Source organism: Gavia stellata, chromosome 21, assembly GCF_030936135.1.
Source record: "Gavia stellata isolate bGavSte3 chromosome 21, bGavSte3.hap2, whole genome shotgun sequence".
Classification (NCBI taxonomy): Eukaryota; Metazoa; Chordata; class Aves; order Gaviiformes; family Gaviidae; genus Gavia; species Gavia stellata.
Genome location: NC_082614.1, coordinates 3,822,636 through 3,844,544, shown reverse-complemented (window position 1 = coordinate 3,844,544; position 21,909 = coordinate 3,822,636). Strand labels below are relative to the sequence as shown.

The window sequence follows — 21,909 nt, the reverse complement described above, 5'->3', positions numbered from 1 at the left end:
GGTCTCTTCCAACCTTAGTGATTCTGTGATTTCTTTACCTGCTTTCGTAGAATTTTTTGGGTATGAAGCAGTGGTTACTGTAGAGACAAACTACAGATACCCTTCTTAAACTGGATTTATTACTTCAGAAGGGCTACACAGTGGTCAGCACTAGGTGTGAGAGTAAGGAATATGTATTGATCTAAATGAGTGTAGCAGAAGTATGTTAGATGTATGCCTATTTCAGCCATTGGATGAAAATGTAAAAAGCAAAAACTAGACCTAAGCGTGTTGTTTCACAGGTTTTAAAATTCCACGTGAAGAGTTTCATGAAGGAAATTGCAGTAGGACCAATAGTGTTGATCTTCATGAAAACGTTCCTGAAGTCGTGAGCTTTGGATCAGGTGCAGAGAGAAGATGGCACTTTGGAAGAGGGTGTTGCTTTCAGAATAACTCTTACCTCTGTTTTCTGCTAACCTGTGATACTGCTTATGTCCAGAAAGGTTGGCTGAACTTGCTGCAGCATTAACACAGTGTCAGAATTCGGGCTATGAGTGGTTGCAACTGCTCATGGTGCATGCTGCTGCGTGCATTTGTCTGTGGTCACTGGATTCCTGTGTGTTGTGCTCAGCTCCCAGGGTATCTCCACAGCATAATTATGAGTAATGTTACTTGTAGGAAAATTAGAGGATCAGTGTAATTTTTACCTTGTATATTATGCTTTTCCGTAGTATGTTCATATAGAAGTACGTAAATAATATTTTTTTTTTTTTAGGATTATAGTTACTATTTGGCTGCAGGTCAAGATAGATCAGTGTCATAGATGCCACTAGTTCCTCATTTCAGTGCCTAATCATCATTCTGCAATTACTGAAACTTCATACATGAACTGTAAGGTCTTTTTTGGGGAGCAAGGAGAAGGACAATCTATAGAAGTTTTCTGATGCATTTGCGTTCTGCCATGTCTTATATCCCTAAACTTCCTGCAGTAGCTGGTGTCTCTTTGCCAGGAGGATTTCCAGTGAACGTGACTGGTACTGTTTCCTTTGGAAGGCTGGCATGTTGCTTGACTTCATACTTGTTGAAATGTTTCCTATGACTAAAATTAATTGTTTGTTTCTTGATTTTTAAGCCCACTATTTTTTAAACTTTTATAATAAGTTTATTGTCTTATTCTTGATACATAAATACTAGTTAGAGAGGAGCTGCAAATAGAACAATGTTTCCTTTGAAACTACTGCTCCTAATCAGGAAAAAAAGTTGCTTCAATGAAGGTATGTATCTACCATAAGACCTGCAAGTTATTAGTTTAATTTCATGTCCCAGGGGCACTGTACACGGTGATCACCTTAGTCAGTACAGTTCTGATTCAGGGTTTTTATTAGCATGAGTAATCTTGTTAACTCTAAATGACCCGATGCACGTGTGAGCACTGGAGAATACTGAATTAAAGTATGTATGTGTCAGGATGACATCCAAAGTGGATTGCTGAGCTGAATACTTGGCAAAGAAAAGTTCTTGCAGTTCTTCTTAGAAGTTGTAGGTAGTGAAGAGCTGTGATTGCATCCACATATTATAGAAATGTTAGTAAAAATGGTGTGTGACTTGAATGTTCTGCGAAGATATTTCCTTGAAAAGCAAAGCAAAAAAGGTAGTGTTTGAGGAACTAGCGTCTGAGTCTCGGCTGCTGACTATATGACGAGGTACCTTTATGTTCTGGCTGCGTTATCCAGCTTTCCTAGCAGACTGTGTCCCGATTCCTGAACCTGGTCCCCCTGCCACGCATCCTCAGGAAGCACTATCCTGATGTCTGCCGAGCATTTTCAAAGGCTCAAAAATATTTTTCTTTGCTGCTGAAGGACACTGGGTGCCTTTGATTTCTGTTACATACAAATTGGGTCATTTTGCTTCTTAGAAATTTTCAAAAAGGACATGACAGGACTTGCTCCTTCTAGACCAAAGTGAAATCTTTTCTGAGTGTCTTGGAATCAGTGATAAGCAAACAGTTGCTTTTTGTATACACTGTCAGCAAACTTGTAAGTAGTTTGAATTTGTATACCAGATGTGTGTATCCGACTGTTTTAAGCATTAAAATAAACTAAGTGCTAATATACTAGGAAAAAACACATACGTTGCTTTCAGTTGCATAATAGTAGCTGGAAAGGTAATTCTTAACAATCAAAGAAATGACACTAAAAAGCTTAAAATGTGGAGGTTCAAGAGTCTCTCAAAAAGCCAACGTACTGGCTTCTGCGAAGTAACGGACTGTTCATCCTAGATTGTGGTCTGCATGTGAGGGAATGGGCTGCAGAAGCACTGGATGAAGTGTTTGTGTATAGCCTTGCTAGCTAGCCGTATGTGGCAATTAAAGGCAAGGAAAAAAGGTCATACTTTTTAAAAACAAACAAAAAGAACCCCAAAAAGCCAAACTCAAACAAAACAATATAAGTTTATGTGTGAGGACTGCAGGGGAACTTGTGCATGTGCCTGCTTTGAGCTCAAAGGTTTCTTATTCGGGACAGTTTTTATCGGCTGAATTTATCTGAGAATTCCCTTGTTCATATGTTGCCTTCCAGATTTTTGGAGATTTTGTAGAGACTGAAATAAAGAAAGGGGACTCTGTGTTTGTCATTCTTGGAAAAAGAATTCTGGTGTAAAATTATTCCCCCAAAAACACTCATCTAAAAATGAAGGCATGAGCCATGTCACGTTGCTCCTCCTGCGAGTGGAATCTGCTGTTCCACCCCGTTTCCTGTAGTTTGTTTTTCTGCTTGAAGTGGAAAACTTTGTCCTTGTTTTGGGAAGTACCATGGTGTAGTGAGGAACTAAAATTAATTCTATAGGGCCTATAGTATTGTGAGACGCAATTCAAACTGTGTTTTACGAGTCACACACTTTCACTTTATTGGAGCGTTGAAAGTGAGATGCTTGTAGGGTGTGGAAACCGTGCTGTGGCTATTGAATGTGCCGTGAGCTAAGGATGCCGGGCAGGTTGCCCGTTGTTTAGTCAACTTGACAAAGAGAGAAGTAAGTATCTTAGCTTCTGATGCCGTGCTCTGTGAAGACATCTCGTTAGCAGTTAGTGTTTGAGTGCGCGAGTATAACTATCCGCTTGTCCATGGACGTGGTTTGAGATCCATGAGATATCTGGAAATGTGGGTAGTTTAGCTCTTCTTAAAGGTACTCCCAGTTATGTTTTATTGCTTCATTTATATTCAGGTCAAGGACTTTTCTTTTGTTATTAACTGTTGCGAAAACCCCACTTTGCTACAGTAGTGAGACTTGTTACAGCATTATCCAGGGCCCAGTCTGTGAGTAGTCTGCAGGACGTGCCACTAGTTTATCATTCCTCGTTCATAGATGGTAGCGTGCTACTATCTGCCTCCTGGCCTGCCTGTCCCGTACTCTCCACCATCATCTTATATTTATCGATGATCTGGACGAGGGGATTGAGTGCACCCTCAGCAAGTTTGCAGACGACACCAAGTTGGGTGGGAGTATTGATCTGCTCAAGGGTCGGAAGGCTCTGCAGAGGGATCTGGACAGGATGGATCGATGGGCCCAGGCCAGTTGTATGAGGGTCAACAAGGCCAAGTGCCGGGTCCTGCACTTGGGTCACAACAACCCCATTCAACGCTACAGGCTTGGGGACGAGTGGCTGGAAAGCTGCCCGGTGGAAGAGGACCTGGGGGTGCTTGTTGACAGCCAGCTGAATATGAGCCAGAAGGCCAAGAAGGCCAATGGCATCCTGGCCTGTATCAGAAATGGTGTGGCCAGCAGGAGCAGGGAGGTGATCATGCCTCTGTACTCGGTGCTGGTGAGGCCGCACCTCGAATGCTGTGTTCAGCTTTGGGCCCCTCACTACAAGAAGGACATGGAGGTGCTGGAGCATGTCCGGAGAAGGGCGACGAAGCTGGTGAGGGGTCTGGAACACAAGTCTGATGAGGAGCGGCTGAGGGAGCTGGGGTTGTTCAGTCTGGAGAAGAGGAGGCTGAGGGGAGACCTCATCGCTCTCTACAATTACCTGAAAGGGGGTTGTGGGGAGGTGGGTGTTGGTCTCTTCTCCCAAGTGACAAGTGACAGGACTAGAGGAAATGGCATCAAGTTGCACCAGGGGAGGTTTAGGCTGGATATTAGGAAAAATGTCTTTACTGAGAGAGTGGTGATACACTGGAATAAGCTGCCCAGGGAAGTGGTGGAGTCACCGTCACTGGAGGTGTTCAAGGAACATGTAGATGAGGCATTGTGGGACATGGTGGTGTTAGTTTATGGTTGGACTTGATGATCTTACAGGTTTTTTCCAACCTTAGTGATTCTGTGATCTTCTGGTGAAACTCCATGATGAGACCTGCTGTCGTCTTGCCCCAGCTGCTAAAAGCACCAGGTTATTGTGCCATTTAGCGTTAAGCGAGGAGTGGAGAATCCTCGAAACACTATGATAAGATGGCAATGGGCCAGAACTACAGCGATAACTGCCTACTCCAGAGAGAGGGGTTCACTTTGGCTGGATCGCATTCCTGAGTTTCTGTGTTTGAAGGGCGGGAGGGGAGTAGAACAGCAAACTGCTCTAAGCAGAATTTCTTCATTGGTTTGAGAATATAATTGTCTTGCACTTGTAGTTTTCAATGCAGTTCTTCAGCATTTCACTCTCGCTTTGGGCACTTCTGTGCTGGGCAGGCCACAGGTTGCCTGGCGCGTTTCCCATGAAGAAGGGAATTTTAAAGTAACTAGTGATTTTGCTTTCCTCTGCCTGTGACATTACTGGGAAACAGAAACGTTGGCATATAGATGTGTCCAACGTAACGCTGGTTTCCCAGCTGTAGCTGGAATAGTCATAGGCCTTTAAAAAACAATTTTCTTTCCAGTTTTCATAATATGTTCTGTAATTTTCATTACAGAATTTTTTCTTAGATAATCTTTCAAATATTTTTCTTAGTTTTATTTCTGATGCTGAATTTACTCTCAAGAATTCACCCTATCTTTCTAGCACCTTACAGAATTTCTGAAATGGGGCACAAGCAGTTTGTCCTCCAAGGCAGGGATTTTCACTAGTAACTGTCGATTGAGGGTTTTAATTTCCAGGTAGGCAGTGTTGAAGCATCTCCAAATGGCCTTATCTGAACAAAATGCTGATCTCCCAGAGTCTGAAAATCTTGAGTCACTTGTCATTTCCGTAAGTCACCGCCAGTGCGATTAATGCTGGTTTTGTTTGAGGTCTTCAGAACACGCAGAGTCTCAAATGCTGCTTTAATGTGCTTTTTAAAGAATGAAGAGTAGAAATTGGGCTTCTAGTAGAAATTGTTTCTCGATGTGTTAATGAAGTAGTTTGGTAACTGAAACAACTTGCTTAAATTGACCATACCTTCAACTTGAGTTTTTCTACTAATGGCATTCAACTCCTATAATGCTCTGCCATTGTTTAAACCATCTTTATTTCAACCTTCATGTGTCTAGAAGAGAGTTGTAATATTATGTGTCTAGAAGAGAGTTGTAATATTAAGAATTTGTGACCTTGCCAGCTTACCTCAAAGTGGTGTGAATTGTATCTTTTCTGTCTTAGCCTGTCCCGTGCCTGAATTGCCTATCTAGCGCGCCGTAAAGTGGCCCTGCGAAGGATTCTCAGTGTACCAAGAGGCACTGCAGCCACCATGGGGTGGTATGGAGCAGTTGGTGATCGTGTTCAAATCAACAGGACTCAAGTTATTCTTGATACACTCTGCATCCTAAGTTTATCTGATAATCATTACTGGAAAATAATAGTCCTGCTGAAAGGAGTTACTTGTTGGACAGCCTCACTCTATATGTCTGTCCCAACTGGAGAATGACATTATTACTTAGGGCTTAACTTTAGGTATTGTAATTTAGTTTCCCATTTAAAATACTGATTTATCCTTGAATATTAGAGCTGCACAGACTTTGTTGATGGCAGAGAAGTTCATTTGAATAGAGATGGATAAATTGTTTTCTTCTCAATTTGTTTTTATTGTTCTAAAGCCAAATGGATTTTTCACTTGGCTGAAGAATGCCAGACCTGAAATGCTGCATTCTTTGCCCCTGTCTGCAGGCATGTAGTAAATATAGCACCTTTGGGTGAGGTCAATCAGCTGAGAATGAATAATCATTTCATTCATCTGGCTTTTGTCATTAGTTTATACTTGAGATTTTTTTTTTTACATAAACTAAACATTCCAGATCCTTTTTCTGGAGCTCTTCAAATAGTTTTTTAACAGCTCGATAGTTTTGCCCTGTGAGAACAGTAAACAAAAATGTCATTTTTTGGTAATGTTAGCTATTAGCAGGAAGACTTCTGCTCCTATGTTTTTTCCTAATAAATGAGAAGATGAGTTAGCTTGTTTGTCATGAATTCAGGTGTATATTAATTCAGATTTTGGCAATATAACTATTGCAGTGTGTTTTACTTGTGAAGCGTTTTTCCTGTGGTTGTGGCTACACGATAACCTTTTCTTCCATGAGGACAAGGTAATTTCAAGCTCTCGGTGTGTTTGACTCCACTGAGAGGATGGCTGTGGCTCTTCGGGGTGTTGCTACACCGGTAGGAATGGGTGACTGCAGTCAGTTGCATCCTTAACTGTGAGCAATCTAGACCTGATTTCAGCTGATGGGTCTAACTGGTTGCCCCCCTTTTTTGTCTTTTAATTGCTCATTCTCTCCCCGGTGGAATCCAACATTGTTTGACTTATTAATGCGTAGGACTTTGAAGTCTTGTATGTCATCAGGTACAGCATATGAGCTAAATAATACTCAGCTTTGTCAGCTTTGTCTTCTTTATAGGCAATCTACAAAGTGTGGTCCGAGAGCAAAATTCCATGCTCCTCCTATGCCCCAGCAATCTTAAGAGTCTTTATAAAAAGCCAAAGAACTTGGTATTTAACCTCTTTTCCTGGTTTCCTATCTTACAATGATGTAATAGCAAGCCCAAGGGCTATAGAACACAGGAAGTTCATATCTTTACTTGAAGAGAAGCCATTAGCATTTACAGCCAGTACTCCTTTTAACTGCACTTTCAAATGATGCCTTGATAGTCGGTGATCTTTTCTAGATATGTAGTATTCTTGTGTATTAGAATAAGGTGTAAAACTTACAATACTTTTTCTAAATACTGATATTTGTTTTCCTTTGCAGAAGAAGAGAGCGCATAGAGTCTGGGGAGACAAGAGCACAGGACAATGCTGCTGAAAGGAATCTGAGCCACAGAGCATGCTTTGTGCCACGGTTACCCAGGTATGCTCCAGCAGAGTACTTTGCACCTCTAATGAACCGCAGTTTGTTGTGCTTGTTGCTCCATTACTTACCATCCTGAGCCAAGGAGGCTGTCTCAGCACCAGACCAAAATTATGCTCTGCTTTCATCATTCCATCTGGATAGCACTTGCAGTCTGAAACCTTCTGAAGCCTTTTATGTGTGTTTTAGTTTTAATTTTATCCGATTGCTAAATTTCAGCTGGTCTCTCTTTAAATGTCACACTGGTTTATATCATGAGGTAGGCTGAGCATTTTAGTGGATGTTTTCAGAAGTCTTTTTCTTTTATGCATGGAGATGTGGTCTCAATAAATGAGGTGCTGAACTACGTATCTGGAAGTAGTTTTGAGACTTGCACCAGACAGTTTTTAGAAACTACTCCAGTTGACTCACCTGCAGATAATCTGCTGGGTTTTAGAAGTCAAAAGCAGTGGGGTAGAGGCATCCATCACTGCTTTGCACACCAGTGTCTAATGAAACAATGCGGATTTTTCAGGGTGTTTTGAGAGGAAATGTGAAACTTTCTGATGGTTTGATTTTGTGGGGTTTTTTTTTCCACCCCAATACATAAAATTTCGGGGACGAATATGTAAAATCTTCATTTCAGTGCAGCTTAGTTCTGTGCTGTCTAATTAGATGCTTATCCTAAAGAAGGATGTTAAGGAGGTGAAGATCTGCCTTACATGATAGAGTCTAGGATCTTTCAAAAGCAATTCTGTGACCTGGGAGCCATCGCAATGCGGTAGCAGTAGCTGTCTTCTATCACTGAATAAATAAATAAATAAAAATCATATGATTATGAAGTGTTTCTGTGGAACAGAAGCTAACTTTTCTACTAGCACCAGCTGGCAGGTGGGAGTAGAGAAACAAAGCAAACAAACAGCAGAGAAAAGCAGAAGGAACAATGGTGATAGCCTAAAAACTGACACATTAGGAGACCAGCATGAAGAATAACAAACTCGTATCACAGGATGTTTTGCATAGCAACATGACTCTTGTCTTCAAGTGGACTTTAGTGTAACTGCAGCACTTGCTTCCTGTATGAGATAAAGAGCTGTTGTACTCTGAATGCATTTTAATCTCTATATCTAAATTGGACTAATAAGTAAAAAGAATTAGCTGAAGGAAACGATAGTGAAGTCTATTGCTCCTGAAAGTGTTTCCTCTTATTTTGCTGTCAGAGAAGCGAGAACAGAAACATGCGTAAAGGAAGCAGATTAAAGATGAACTTTTTCATCAGGTGCTGAATGCCGTCTACAAACTACTTTGTCGATGAAGGAAGAAATTGATTGGGAATTGAAAGCGCGAACTAGTTCATAATACTATTCAACATGCGCAAAGGGGTGCCAAAGGACCCAGAAATAGCTGACCTGTTCTACAAAGATGATCCTGAAGAAATATTTGTGGGTTTACATGAAATTGGACATGGAAGTTTTGGAGCCGTTTACTTTGTAAGTATAGTTCTTTACCTCCTTTTTGGAAAACAGAATCATTTTAAGCAACATTTTAGAGATTTTCAGCATTTTTAAAAGTGAGTGTCCTTTGAGCTCTTACTGCTTTGTGTGTATTAGATTTTCTCACAACAAATCTCAAAAATAAGTGTTTCCAGAGCACTCCTGAGCTCTTTACTGTTACAGCTGTATTTGTAGTAGCAGTTGACTATAGTCTTAATTGTGCACGCAACCATTCAGGTTAAGTATATGGTATCTTGTGCTGTCTGATGCTGAAAGTTGAATTTAAACAGTTGGAAATTAATTTGCCAAACTGGAATTTCAAGATACTCTACTTGGTGCTCATATGCTTGTAAATCATTGCAAATTAATAGATCTAGTGAATTAATGATTCAAAATGCATCTGGAGTTAAAAGCTACTTTGTTAATGAATTGGTATTGTGGCCGCTTGGGTAAAGATACCGTGGAAGTCGCATCAAATTGCATTCAGGCTTTTGAATGATTTCTCTGCCGCTCTGGTAATTTAGGAGTTAGAGGTGTCTTTGAAATACCATTTTGTTTTGCCACCCTCCTTGTCCCCACGTTCATTTCATAATGTACTATCTTCAATAGCAAATGTTTACATGGCCAAAGCCGAGAGAAAGTCCTAAAAGGAATGGGAATTCAAGCGGGAAGGATGTATTGCGTTAATCAATACAGTCAAGAGAATTTAATCTGGAAAGTGAGAAGAATAGTGCTTTTACAATTAGTATCAAACAAAGCCAAATCCAAAATACTGCATTTGGAAATAATTATAATCCAGTCGTTGTCAGTGAAACTAAAATAGAATTCACTGTGGAAAAAATCAGTCAAAGACAAATTAAAACTGCTTGGTAGCATGGCCTGCCACTCCAGAAGATCAAGTTCACTAGAACTGAGACTTCTGAATATCAGACATTAAAGTATTTAGATAAGTACCCTTACACCTGTAACTCCAGAACCTGGTAGTAGCTAGCATGAATTATTTGCAAGCACTGCAGTTCTCTGTTTATAGTTGTGTACAGTGATGGAGGTGTTGGTGGAACTGTTGTTAGGACGGAGAGGAGCCTGATCTTTTGTCTCAGATAAGCAGCGCATGTGTGTTTTGAGGGATAACAATATAATTCCTCAATGTGTAATACAGTAGTAATGGTACAGGGGAGTTTCTGCTATGGGGATTGTCAACAGTGGGACAGACTCTTTTAGATGTTGGGGTAAGTGACAAGTCGGTGAAAGTATAATGTTAAATGTACTACATGTGTAAGAGGATGAGGCCATAGAACTTACAATACATGTTGAGCTACTCCATAAGAAGAGCAAGCATTTTTTTTTTAGATGGGAGTAGGCAGGGTCCTACCCAGTGGACTTCAAAACCAAAGGGGAGGATGCATGGTATGACTTAGGGTAAAGACAAACTAGTGAAGGTGCCACCTTCATCATTCAGCTCTGGTGTTCAGAAGTTCCTCATACTTCCAGGGAAAGAGGGTGAGGAGTGTTAGAGGTCTAATCTACCAAGCAGGCTTACAACTGAGATGTCACTATGATTAGGTGGAAGATTGAGATTCCCTGGAGCATCTCTTCCTTCTTTCCTTGTATGCTTTAACTGTTCTGTGCTTTAAAAACATTAGAGAATTTAGCCAGACTGCAGCTTCTTTCAGTATCCTAGCAGCAGCTACGTCCTCCAAGCTTGATGGTGATTGCAGTCATGCCTGTAATACTATAGTAGTAGCATAGTAATTAGATGCATCACCACTTTTCTGTGCTACATCCCCACTTCTTTGCCACTGTTTGAAACGTAAGCTTTCCTTCCTGTTGCATGAAGCACTTGGCATCCAGTAAATTGTTCTTCGGAGTCTTTGCCTTGTCCTGCTGTGTACGTAAGTCACAAGCAGGAACTCGCCTGTTCGCAGTTTCCATTGCACAGTAGCCCAGATCCATCCGTTCACCTGAGGAAGGCCTCTAGCTATACCCTGCTTTGTATGGGTCGCGCTAGAGTTTTTCCCTACCATGCAGGGAATGCTGTGCATCTTTGTCTTGGTTTTCCTCCTTCTTAAAAGCTTTTGTAGCCGGTCTTGTATCTTGATTCTTATGCATCTTGGAGTAAGGCAAGGGCTGAGAATAAGATCTCGGATCATCATGGCAAGACTTCCAGGGATCCTGATGTGCTTGGTATCAAAGAAGGAGGATAGGTCAAAAAAAACTTGAAGGAACAGGGCTTGCTAAATCATCAAAAAGAATGGGGAAGAGGCTTCAGATACATAAAAAGGGGCAGGGTGTGGATTGTTATGCTGTTGCTGCATCTCTTTGACCTTTTTATTTAAATTGGTACTGACACGACTTACAAACAGCCAATACATTGATCTGTATCTTGTCACTGTTGTTCTAGTGGATTAATATGATTATTCTAGTATAAACTGAAGTTTAAGCTCAATTTTTGCGAGCTGTTTTGTTTTCCAGTGTATTCTTGCCAAAGCTTGGCAAGATAACTTGAAGTTTCTTTTCTTGCTTGAAAGAAATGATGCTTCATAAATCAGAAAGCTAAGAAGAAAGTATGTCACTTCTCACAAGGTTTTAAAGTTGATGCTAACTTGACTTGAAATCAACTAAGTTGATTTCGCACTTCAGAAGAATAGTTTTCATCAAAACCAAACTACTTATATCCATGTTAGAAATATGGAGAAGTGATAAAGCAGATGAGGGCAGTGCAAAGGAGGTTTTGCAAGAAAAATGTACTTGTTTTCTGCCAAGCTTTTCACTAAAGTTCTACAAGTATGGCCAAAACCACTTCAGCAAGTGGGTATTTCTGTCAAGTGTGCTTGTACAGCCCTTTAAGTTATTTCAGCCAGGAGGATCCCAAGCACTTGGTACAGCAAGAACTTCACCCACAACTGTGAGAACGTGGCAGTGCGCCATTCAGCGAAAAATTACGGCTGAAAAGAGAGATACCATGTTCGTGTGAAGATACTTGGAATTAATGTAACAGACAGAAATACTTGGAGATTTGTTAAGAACACCAGCATTAACTCATCTATTTGAGTAAAATACTCTTGATCTTTTACGTGCTGAATCAGAATGATGAGTGGTTAGGAAGGGTTTTGCCTTATCCAAAAGTTACTTGTTTTCAGCTTTCTCTAACTCATTTGAGGAGGAGTGTGTGCTGTGAAGAGTCTAAGTGTGTCAACTCCCTTTAGTAATTCCTGTGCTCTGTTGGTTCACCCAACACCATTTTTCTTTGAAGTCACTGTATGCATCACGGAATGTCTTTCATTAATACGTTACTTGAAAGTATAGTACTCATCCTCTCAAGCAGCTGAAAGAAGGATTTACCATATTTAGCCTCTGTTGTAGTCTAAGCTTTTAACTGTCAGTAATTTTTTGTTGCAAAAATGGTAAATGGTTGGAGGTACTGGAATTTCAACAATTCTTTTAACACTTAAAACCTTCAAGTTTTCTGTCCTTAAAGTGCAGAAATGAGGGCAGTGCCAATCCAGGCGAGTAGAACTTCCTCTAAACCTGAGTTTTCAGTCTCCGGTCTCTCCATCCCTGTATCATACAGGCTGCAGAAAAGTAGAATTTTGCTGACTGAGTAATATTCATGGTACAACTGAGATCTGGTGCAGTGAAAGGTCACTTTTTTACTTGAGATAAATTGCAGAATGAAGCATCTTGCTGAAACTGGGAGTCGAAATAGCTGTTTGATAATATCAGTGTTACATGGGTTTTTTGATGAAATTAAAGAGATTTTGATACACATCTTTATTTGTTTCTTTGAAAAACATTTTTCAAAAAGTTTATCTAAAACTGTTTTTACTGCAGTTCCAATTAAACTGTATTTTGTATGTTCTCAGTAGGTGCAATATTGGGCCTTGGTTTGCGTATCAATAGAGCAATAGCAAATGCAGCAAGGGCCGAGAGGGGAACAGTGGGTATGGACAGATGAAGTCAGGAAAAAGTGTTATAGCAGTTGTCTGGTGAATCTTATCACGAGGAAGATGTCTCTGAAGTGTAAGAGCTTGCAAGGATGCGATATAGCAGAAAAGCCTGCATTTGCCAAAGGCACAGTTTACTCCATGGGGAGGAAAAAAAAGGAAACTTTTCTCAATCTATTTCTTTCTCCCTGCTCCAGGCTACAAATTCCCACACTAATGAGGTGGTGGCAGTCAAGAAGATGTCCTATAGTGGAAAGCAGACGAATGAGGTAAGATGAATAAAGCCAATTCTGCATGCAGAACCTGTGGCAACCATAATGTAGATCTGAACAGTGAAATTAGCTGTGTATTTCATTTGACCCTAGCAGACCAGCTTTTTAATGCAGTAGCTGTTGTTCGCTTCCATAGGAAGCATGGGGGTTTGTGGAGGGGAAAATGAGTTTATGCAAATTTTGACAAATAGTTCAGTTTAAGGAAGTGAATGGGAATTCAGAATGCTTGTATGGTGGTTATTTTGGTAATAATTTCAGTAATAAGTGCATTACGAGCACACCGGCTACTGGAGCCATAACCACAACTCTTTGAGGTGTTGAGTGAAATGTATAGCTCACTTGAAACACTTCTCAGGATCTATAATCTGAAATTGCATAGACCTTGTATTCTCACTTCAGTTGTTGCTTGTTAGTTGCTCCCCTTATTTTTGTGTTGCGGTGCTTTGAACTTGGATTGACTCTGTTTGGATTGGAGCACTGACATGCAGTGGAGAATGGGTTTGTCTGTTAAGAACAAACAGGGATGTTTTAAACTCATTTTTCCTTGCTTACCTGTCTCCCACACATGCTGATGTCTTCTAAATGTCAGTGGCTTTGTGCTGCATTACAGAAGGAAGTGAACAGCTAACTGCTGCTATCTCTAGCACATATTATGGGTGGTGGTGTCTCTTGGGGCAGGTGCATTTGTTACTAAGTTTGAGACGACCAGGCAGTTCAATATGCAAAATGTAACAATGCTTTAAGTAAAATATATTGCAGATAAAATGAGGAAAAAAAAATACTGCAATCCTCAAGCTATTTAAATATGTCTGGAGTGGGTCTTAATGCAATAGAGATCCATACAACTTCAGTTGTTGTGTACGGTTGTGCTTTTGCAACTATGACTCTTACAGTCTTCACATTGTAAAATAGTTTTATGGTTGCTTTTCAGACTGTACTACAGTGTGTGGTGTATAAGAGTATGTAGGAGATTAAGCAGAGAAATGTATTTATACCTTTTTGCTTTTTTTATTAGAAATGGCAGGATATCATCAAAGAAGTCAAGTTTCTACAACAACTGAAGCACCCCAACACCATAGAGTATAAGGGCTGTTACCTGAAAGAGCATACGGCATGGGTGAGTGAGTGATGTGGCATTTAGAGGTCTTCATGAGCAGAAAATGTACAGTACAGCAATGAAATATTCAGTACACTCAGTGTCTTTTACATGCCGCAGTGTTCATCCCATGCTGCCTGTAGTCGCTTTCATTTGAAGAAGCTTCCGGGTAATTTAAAGGGAATAGGCATTTAGGACATTGGAACAAATCCCTGCTTCTCTGAGGCAGGCCTCTGTGTTCGTGCAGTTTAAACCATTATTATGGAACATCTTCTACAATATCGCCCCACAAACTTCTCAGTGGCTAAACCTTCTTTACAACAATGAAAGATGTCTTCACATTGCGGGAATGTTCGGAGCATTTTATTTTGTTCATCGCTTATTGCATTTCTTGCAACTTAAGGTTTTATTTGCTGCTACTGTTTCTCAGCCATTTAGGTAGTAACTGTGTGTGAGGAAGTGTCTACCCTATTATTTAAAAGCATGCTTTTTTCTTGCAGTTGGTTATGGAGTACTGTTTAGGATCAGCTTCTGATTTGCTAGAGGGTAAGTTTTATATAGTCTTTGATTTTCTTTTTGCTAGTGCCCCTTCTGAGTATAGTGGGAGGCTGTTTTTGCACAGACTGGTATTTTGCAGACGGTAGAGGTGGTCTGTCTATACTACTCCATTCTGTAGCTAGAATGCCTGGGTTTGTGATACCAAGGGTAAGCTGAGACTTTCCCAGGAGGTCAGTGCTACGTATAGTTGGCACACACATTCATATGTTGTAAAACGAAGGTATAAATGTATATAGCTGTGTTCCTGTAATTTGTGCCTTCTTGATGACTGAAGCAGACTGCCTGTCTTCTGAATATCCTTAACAAAAACCTGCAGAGATCACCTTTGTCCTTGCCTTGCAGTTTGTAGGAATAACTCCAGATGGTTTTATAGAACAAGAGACTGATATGACCTCAAAACCAGAACAGCATCTGCAGAGGAATAGGGAAACTAAGCCAAAGTTTGCAAAAACTAGTACTTTTTGCGGGCCGTATCTTTTGTATCTAAGATACAGTCGGCCAAAGGCACATGCTGGTCATATTTAGGGATATATGGAAGGTGCTTTGGGGCATCTCTTTGTAGCTGGTATTCCACATTTTCCTGGTTTTGGTCTACTGGGGAAGAAAAGTGGCAAGTTTTCCTTGCTAAGGACGAAATGAGAATTTCAAATACGTTTGGCAAGCTGCACGCAGACATATCTCTTGGTGTTAACAGTGACTGTTGGCCCTAGCAGGAATGTGAAGAAAAATGTGGTTTCCTCTGATGTGAAATACATGCACAGGCTGTGCATAGACTCAGAGCTGCTCATGGCCATCAGGCCATGGGAAACTAGTACGATGAAGATGAAGTTCACCTCGTAGCTGGCAAAATTGGTGGGGTTCCTTCTCTTTTAAAAACGCTTTCTCAGCAAAAGATCACACTTACCTTCTTATGGTTTTTCTTGACTTTTTTCCGTAGTTCACAAGAAACCACTTCAGGAAGTGGAGATTGCTGCCATCACCCACGGTGCCTTGCAGGGGCTGGCCTACCTGCACTCTCACTGTAAGATTCATAGGTAAGGCTAGAGCTCGCTGCTGCTTAGATGTCCTTCCAGCTGCCACTCTCTCTACCAAAATTTTCTCTAACAGACTTGTCACTACTCCTAATGCCAGGATAGATGTATAAATAAAAGCTGCCGGCTGTTAAGGAGTGCATTTTTATTGTTGTTGTTGAAATATTTTAATGTGGCTATATTCAGTGCTGAATTCTCGTCCATGATAGCAATTTTTCTCTGCAGACCTTGGTAACAAAGAATATACTTGAATATTGGCTGACTGACAGGAAAATATCACCCTAAATTTGCCAAATAAAGTGGAGTGATAGAGCTAGACTATTTTTAAGACTAAGCACTGTAAAAATTTTTTTACATATGAGTAAGTAAAACTTTATGCTTTCAGAAATCAGTCGATGAAAGCGTAAGTCAAGGGTAAAACTACCTTAGGAGCAATCAGAGCACACAGGCAGAGGAAGATATTCTAACAGGCTGCTTGTGGGTGCCGGCTCCTAGATCTGTCCTTCATAATGTGGTATTTGTCAGGATTTTGGATTTTTTGACACACACGTCAACAATGTTGCATGTTCTCATTTTATGTTTTTTTGTCTAACTTTGGGTACTATTGGTATGTCAGGGACTTGTGAAATGGGTGAGAACTATGTTAGTGTAATGTGAGTGGGGAGTCATCAGAGTGAGGCAACCTGAAACTAATTTATGGGGCTAAAAGTTTTTGTTGTCTACTGGCAAGCTTGAGACAGAAAATGGGTATATCTGAGGCTGAGAGAGTGAGGGATTTTTAGAGACAGGAATTGTTTGTCACTTGTTAGAATAACTGTTTGGGGTGTATCTACATGTGGTTATTAAATCGTATTCAAGTGAAATACTAATTTAAACATGAATGCCAGTTTATGAAATTAAAATTATTTTTGATCAGCCCTTTGCATATATGCCTTATTTGAGCATAAAAACACCTCTTTTGAAATATTTTACTTGCTTTCAAAGTGCATTGAATTCTTATTTATAGTAAGTGACTTCTTGTACGGACACTATTGAGAATTAGTTGCTCTTGATACTCATTAGGACTTTCTAACATGGTGCAATTAATGTGTTGTAAATTCAGCAGTTTCACATACTGAATACTAGCTACTCTGTGTGAACTTTCCATTAGCGTGCTTATTGCATATCGAGAACAAAGATGGTTATTTCTCTTTCAAACTGGAAAAAACGACTTTGCTGTTGCAGTGTGCTGAGAGCGGCCGTAAGGAGAGTTACTGTTAGAAGTACTGTGCAGGTCTTTCCTATCTAGCTGGTTTTCTTCCAAGGGGTATTCTGCCTTTTAACTTCTGAGATGGGAAGGCAAGTCTCCTCTCTTGGAAGAGAGGACCAACAAGGGATTTCTAGTTTTCCAATAGCTGTCATACCTTAAAAAGGAGAGGCGACAGAGAGCCATTTCCAAGCTTCGTTGGTCGGCGATGTGGAGTGCTGTGCCGATGCGCACAACTACAGGGGAACTGCGCACCTGGAGGAAAACAGCGGGGCCGCCTCCGCTGTAGCAAGTTGCAGTAGGACTGGGAACAGTGAAGCAAAGGCTGAATGAGGGGGACCAAAGCTGGCGGCCGGACAGTTGCGGATGCCCTGCTCCACGGCCAGGAAGGCGGCCGGAGCCTGGCCAAGAATGGAGGGGACACCGGGTGGAGTCGCAGGGACAAAGCACGCCTCTCGCCCCCCGCCTGAGCTCCCTCACCATCCTGGCTACCAGTTACTTCTAAAGTCATGCTATGGGATGGAGAAGGATGAGGTTATTTTCTGTTTAATTGCAGGTGCAAGGCAGACCTAAGTTAGCAAATACGTTTGCTGATGCCTAACGTGGCCACTGAGTCCTCTGTTGATTGTTGGACAGTGAAGGTGGCAGTGGAGATGATAGCAGAGAGAGCAGCCTGGGCCGTCTCTTTTTGTACTTTTGAGCTGTTAATTCTTGCACACGGAAGACATCTTTAGCACTTGTCTTCCAGCAGAAGTGACAGATGCATACACCCAAAACATGAAGACATGTCAGGATGTATTTGAGTAGCACGTGTGTGCAAAAAACTCAGTAATACTAGTTTTGAAGCAGTATTATCCCGGGCATGGGGGAATAGAGGCTCTTACTTCAGCTCTGCTGCTGAAATACTGTCAGTAAATTCCTGTCTCTGTGGCTTTCTTTATCCTAGCTTTGCCTATCCTGATGCTGCTCTTTGGAGACAAAGGCATCTCACCAATGTTTGTATCCTGCTAAATTTAAAGGGTCTCTCAGCTTGCCTGTTCTCTGGGTCTGCAGTGATACTGGATTTCTATTTGATGCATAAATCATTATGCTTCAACTGTTGTACGATAATTCAGTGTTATGCTCTTCCTTTGCAGCAAATACAAGATAGCTTTGTTTCCCCATGTGTTTATCTAATTAGCTCTGTTTTCACAGGGTGAGAGGATGAGTGTGTTTGGCCATATGCAGTAAGCTGTTTGTGTTGGAGGTCTACTGCTACTGATAAGTGGCTTTGGTGTTTAAGGACTTACAGTTGAACACCAAATAAGAAAAGTTGATATTTTTCTTGATGCATTTTTTTCTATAAAGATGCGTGATATTTTCTGAAAAGATGGCAAAGACACATTCCAGACTGTATAGAGTATACAGCCTGGCTGACAAGGATCCCTTACATGTGTTCCATTTTATGTTGAGGGCCTGCTTTTGTGAAAGCAAATAGTTTTTTTTCCATGGGCAGTCAATTTGAAATTATCCCACTTACTGCTGGAGTTTAGAAAGTTATGGTGCCAAAGGTGTTGGATATATCTGATGCCTTTTGTATTTCAGTAGTGCCATTATCGTTAATCTCTTGAATGTGAATTATCTGAGAGTTGTAGGAAGGATAAGATAAGGGAGCCTAGGGCATTTGAAAGACAAAATTAACACGTCTGGTATCATATAAGGTGTCACACCTGGGTATTAGGATGCATCTCTCCTGGATCGCAGTTTGGGGCCTCAACCTTGCAACCATGGCTTGTCTCCTCTTCTTTTCCCTCACCCCCTGCCCTTTTTGGGTACAGCCAGGTTTCTATTCCCAAAAAAGGCATGTATCTGATTTCTCTAGCTTTCAGTAATAGTAGATTTCTAAATATTCTGAGTTTTTTATGAATGTTTATTTGAGGAAAAAGTTAGTGGGCTTCTGTGTATTTGTAAATTTTTGGAAGTTATTCTACTGTAACCAGAAGTATACTTTTCTTCTGTTCTTTTAAAGGGATATTAAAGCTGGAAACATTCTTCTAACAGAACCAGGTCAAGTGAAACTAGCTGATTTTGGGTCTGCATCTATAGTCTCCCCTGCCAATTCTTTCGTGGGAACGCCTTACTGGTGAGTAAAGCCTGCAATACTTCAGTCCTTTAATAAGACTGCTCTCTTCAATTTCCAGCGTTTCACAATCTGAAAATAGTATCTGGCGTAAAATCTTTATTAACCAAGCAGTTTTCTTAAAATCCCTGTGTCTAGCTCTTCAGGAAATGTGTTCTTTCTCAATGCCCATGAGTAGAGGTAGGCTGTGCAGCACTTTGAAATGGCACCAGTCAATGTTTTGACTGTTACAATTCCATTGGCTTAAAAATTATTAACACTTGCCATAGGTTATGGAACTAAGACAACCACATGGAGAAGGGGAATCCTATTAATCTGGCCATGTAGACTGGAAGTCACACAGCTGCTTAAATTCTGATTTGAAGAAACTTGCTTAAGGGTCACTTGAGTTGCTTGGCATTCCTAACATAGTGGACCAGCATAGCTTTATGCTCCGCTTATTTTGTGGCAGACGCCCCAGGCATTGATGGGAGGTCACCTATCACCCAACCTCTGAACAAGTCTATTTGGCAGGAAGCCTGCTTCATCTTTGAAGAACAAAAGTTAAGAGGCTGAATTTTTGCAGGCTGGGCCCACTGCTTCTTTCCCCTCCACCCCCATCCCTTTATCCTGGACCACCGTATTTCCCCACTGTTCCGGATTTCCCTGTTCCTTTCATAGCTACACTCACAGGCTGCATATATCTGCTGGAAAATTCTCCTGGTGTGCCAATGGAAAACCCACCATCTCTGGTGAGAGTGAAAGTGATGCCTTTAGGACTCTCCCAGCCCTTGCTGTCTGCCTGCAGGTACAATGCCTTTGAGATTGGTGTGGGTCTCCCATGTGCCAGCATGTTGCGCTAACAGCAAGATGATCAGGTTGGCCTCTTATTTACTTTCCTTTCTCACACTGCCTCTTGGAAGAGTTGCTAGTGCAGGCAAGCATTGTTTCATTTCGGCATGGCTTTACTCAGCTCCATGCTGGCTCTTTGAGTTCTGGTCTGCTGCACTGCTGAAGATAATGAAGCCATCTCATTTTAAGCTATGTGCTGGGAGTCACAATTTGTATCCCCTAACCCGCATGTTTTGCACTATGGTTGGTAGGATGGCACCAGAGGTGATCCTTGCTATGGACGAGGGACAGTATGATGGAAAGGTGGATGTCTGGTCTCTTGGGATCACGTGTATTGAGTTAGGTGAGTAAATACTTGGCAGCTGAGATGAATAATTAACTGTCTGCAATATTTATTAGGAAGCCCTAAGAAAATGGAAGATTCTTATTCCTCTTAAGTGTTGTGGTTTTTTGTCTTTAAAAAGCCTGACTTGGAAAACATTGACAGTTAAATCTTTTACTCACTGGCAGATCAAGAGCAAGCCACTAATGCTGCTGGGCTTTAATCATAATCTGGTATGCTTAGTTATTCCCTTAACTAGAATATTCTAGTCTTGTATAAGAAGAAACTATGGTTTCTAGACTGTATTTTTCAAGCTGGGTTTTGAGAAGGTTGTTCCAGCTATTATGTCAAGGCAACTGGTGTCCTAAGAATTGTGTCAGAAGGGACCTACATTTAATTTTCAATTCTTCTTACTTCCCCGCTCTCTGAAACAAAAATCTTCAATCTCAGCTGAAAGTTTGTGACATGAATCAACGTGGACAGGTTCTTTACATGAGAAGAAAAGGGTTTGCACTGCAAAGGGCAAATGATACGCATCCACACAACCTGAAGCAGATGTAGATGTAATAGCAGGTATACAGAGCAGATGTGTGCACTTTAAGTTTGAATATTGACATTGCATGTGCTAAGTAGATTATTTTCAAAGATAGTCTTGATATGGATTGTATTTAACATCAGTACTGAACTTATTGTGAGGGCAAGTTCACTGAAAACGTTATTTATAAATGTTTAATCTGCAGAAATATATATGAGATAACAAAGTGGGGGACATACAGAATGGGAAGAAATGTTGACCCCGATATGGAGATGGTAATGGTGTAAATGACTCGTAACTTCTAGTGTTGTATTTCATGTGCCAGCGCCAATGTCTTGCTGACACAGTCTGTATTTTGATATAAAGAATGCAAAAATCAGAAGTTCTAGACTTCTGTTCTTCCGCATGGCCACTGATTTTTTTTTTTTTTTTTTTATTTGTGTATGTGGAGTTTAGACTAGTTATGGCCTCTCGAGGAGTAAATCACAGTGGTAGAATAGATATTATGCTGCCCTACCCTACGTAGACACTGAGTCTTGATACTAGAATTTCTATGGAGCTTTTCAATCAAGAACATCAAAGCCATTTTACATAGTTGATGGGTTTGCTTTTTTAATATTACCTTTTTAAGAAGTATTGAACTTTGAGCTTTGCCTTTGCATTATTCCATATCTGAACATGGGGTCAGGTAGCAGTGGGAGGAAATCTCTTGTTGAGCATCACTTGGCTTTCTTTGAATGCTGATGTCTTAATTTCTGGTGTAGCTGAAAGTAAGTAGTGTTTAAAGAAAAGAAAATGCGGTGGTTTGCATGCATGCTGCATGTCAAGGACAAGTGATTGCTCTGACCTGACATGAACTTAAAAATCCTGGCATCATGGGCTGATGGCATGACTGACTTTAGATGGTGGTGAAAACTAGCTTTTCACGATTTCTGTGTGAGATCTGCTGCACTCCTGAAAAGTCAGGGGCTGGTAGGTAGGTGTCCTCGGTGCAAGGACTAAGAAAAATTTTAGTTAGTGGGAGCTAACAACACATCTGGCAAGTGAATTTAGCAAACTGTCCCACTTGCAGGCGACTGACAATGACAAATGAAACAGGCAGCCACTCTTTTAACTTCATACAGATGCTACAGCACTGCATCAAAGATCTGTAGGGGCTGATACATAATTTTCTTAGCTCTGACATGTATGTCTAAGCTCTGTTTTGGTCAGCTTCTGCTGATTTTACCATAGCAGATCAGATGTGAAATGTTGCAGTTAAG

At 40.8% G+C, this 21,909-nt stretch overlaps 1 protein-coding gene across 5 annotated transcripts in view; it reads left to right on the top strand.

The window, feature by feature from the left end:
* The first annotated feature begins 8,560 nt into the window (after positions 1–8,560).
* The window catches only part of TAOK3 (TAO kinase 3), a 50,304-nt gene continuing 36,955 nt past the window's right edge, over positions 8,561–21,909 (top strand). For all 5 annotated transcript variants that reach the window (XM_059827946.1, XM_009819095.2, XM_009819103.2 and 2 more), the window contains exons 1-7: positions 8,561–8,690; positions 12,835–12,906; positions 13,925–14,026; positions 14,506–14,551; positions 15,501–15,597; positions 18,849–18,962; positions 20,042–20,133. In XM_059827946.1, coding sequence (XP_059683929.1) covers positions 8,571–8,690; positions 12,835–12,906; positions 13,925–14,026; positions 14,506–14,551; positions 15,501–15,597; positions 18,849–18,962; positions 20,042–20,133 — 643 coding nt within the window. In that variant the 5' untranslated portion in view covers positions 8,561–8,570. The remainder of the gene's footprint in view (positions 8,691–12,834; positions 12,907–13,924; positions 14,027–14,505; positions 14,552–15,500; positions 15,598–18,848; positions 18,963–20,041; positions 20,134–21,909) is intronic.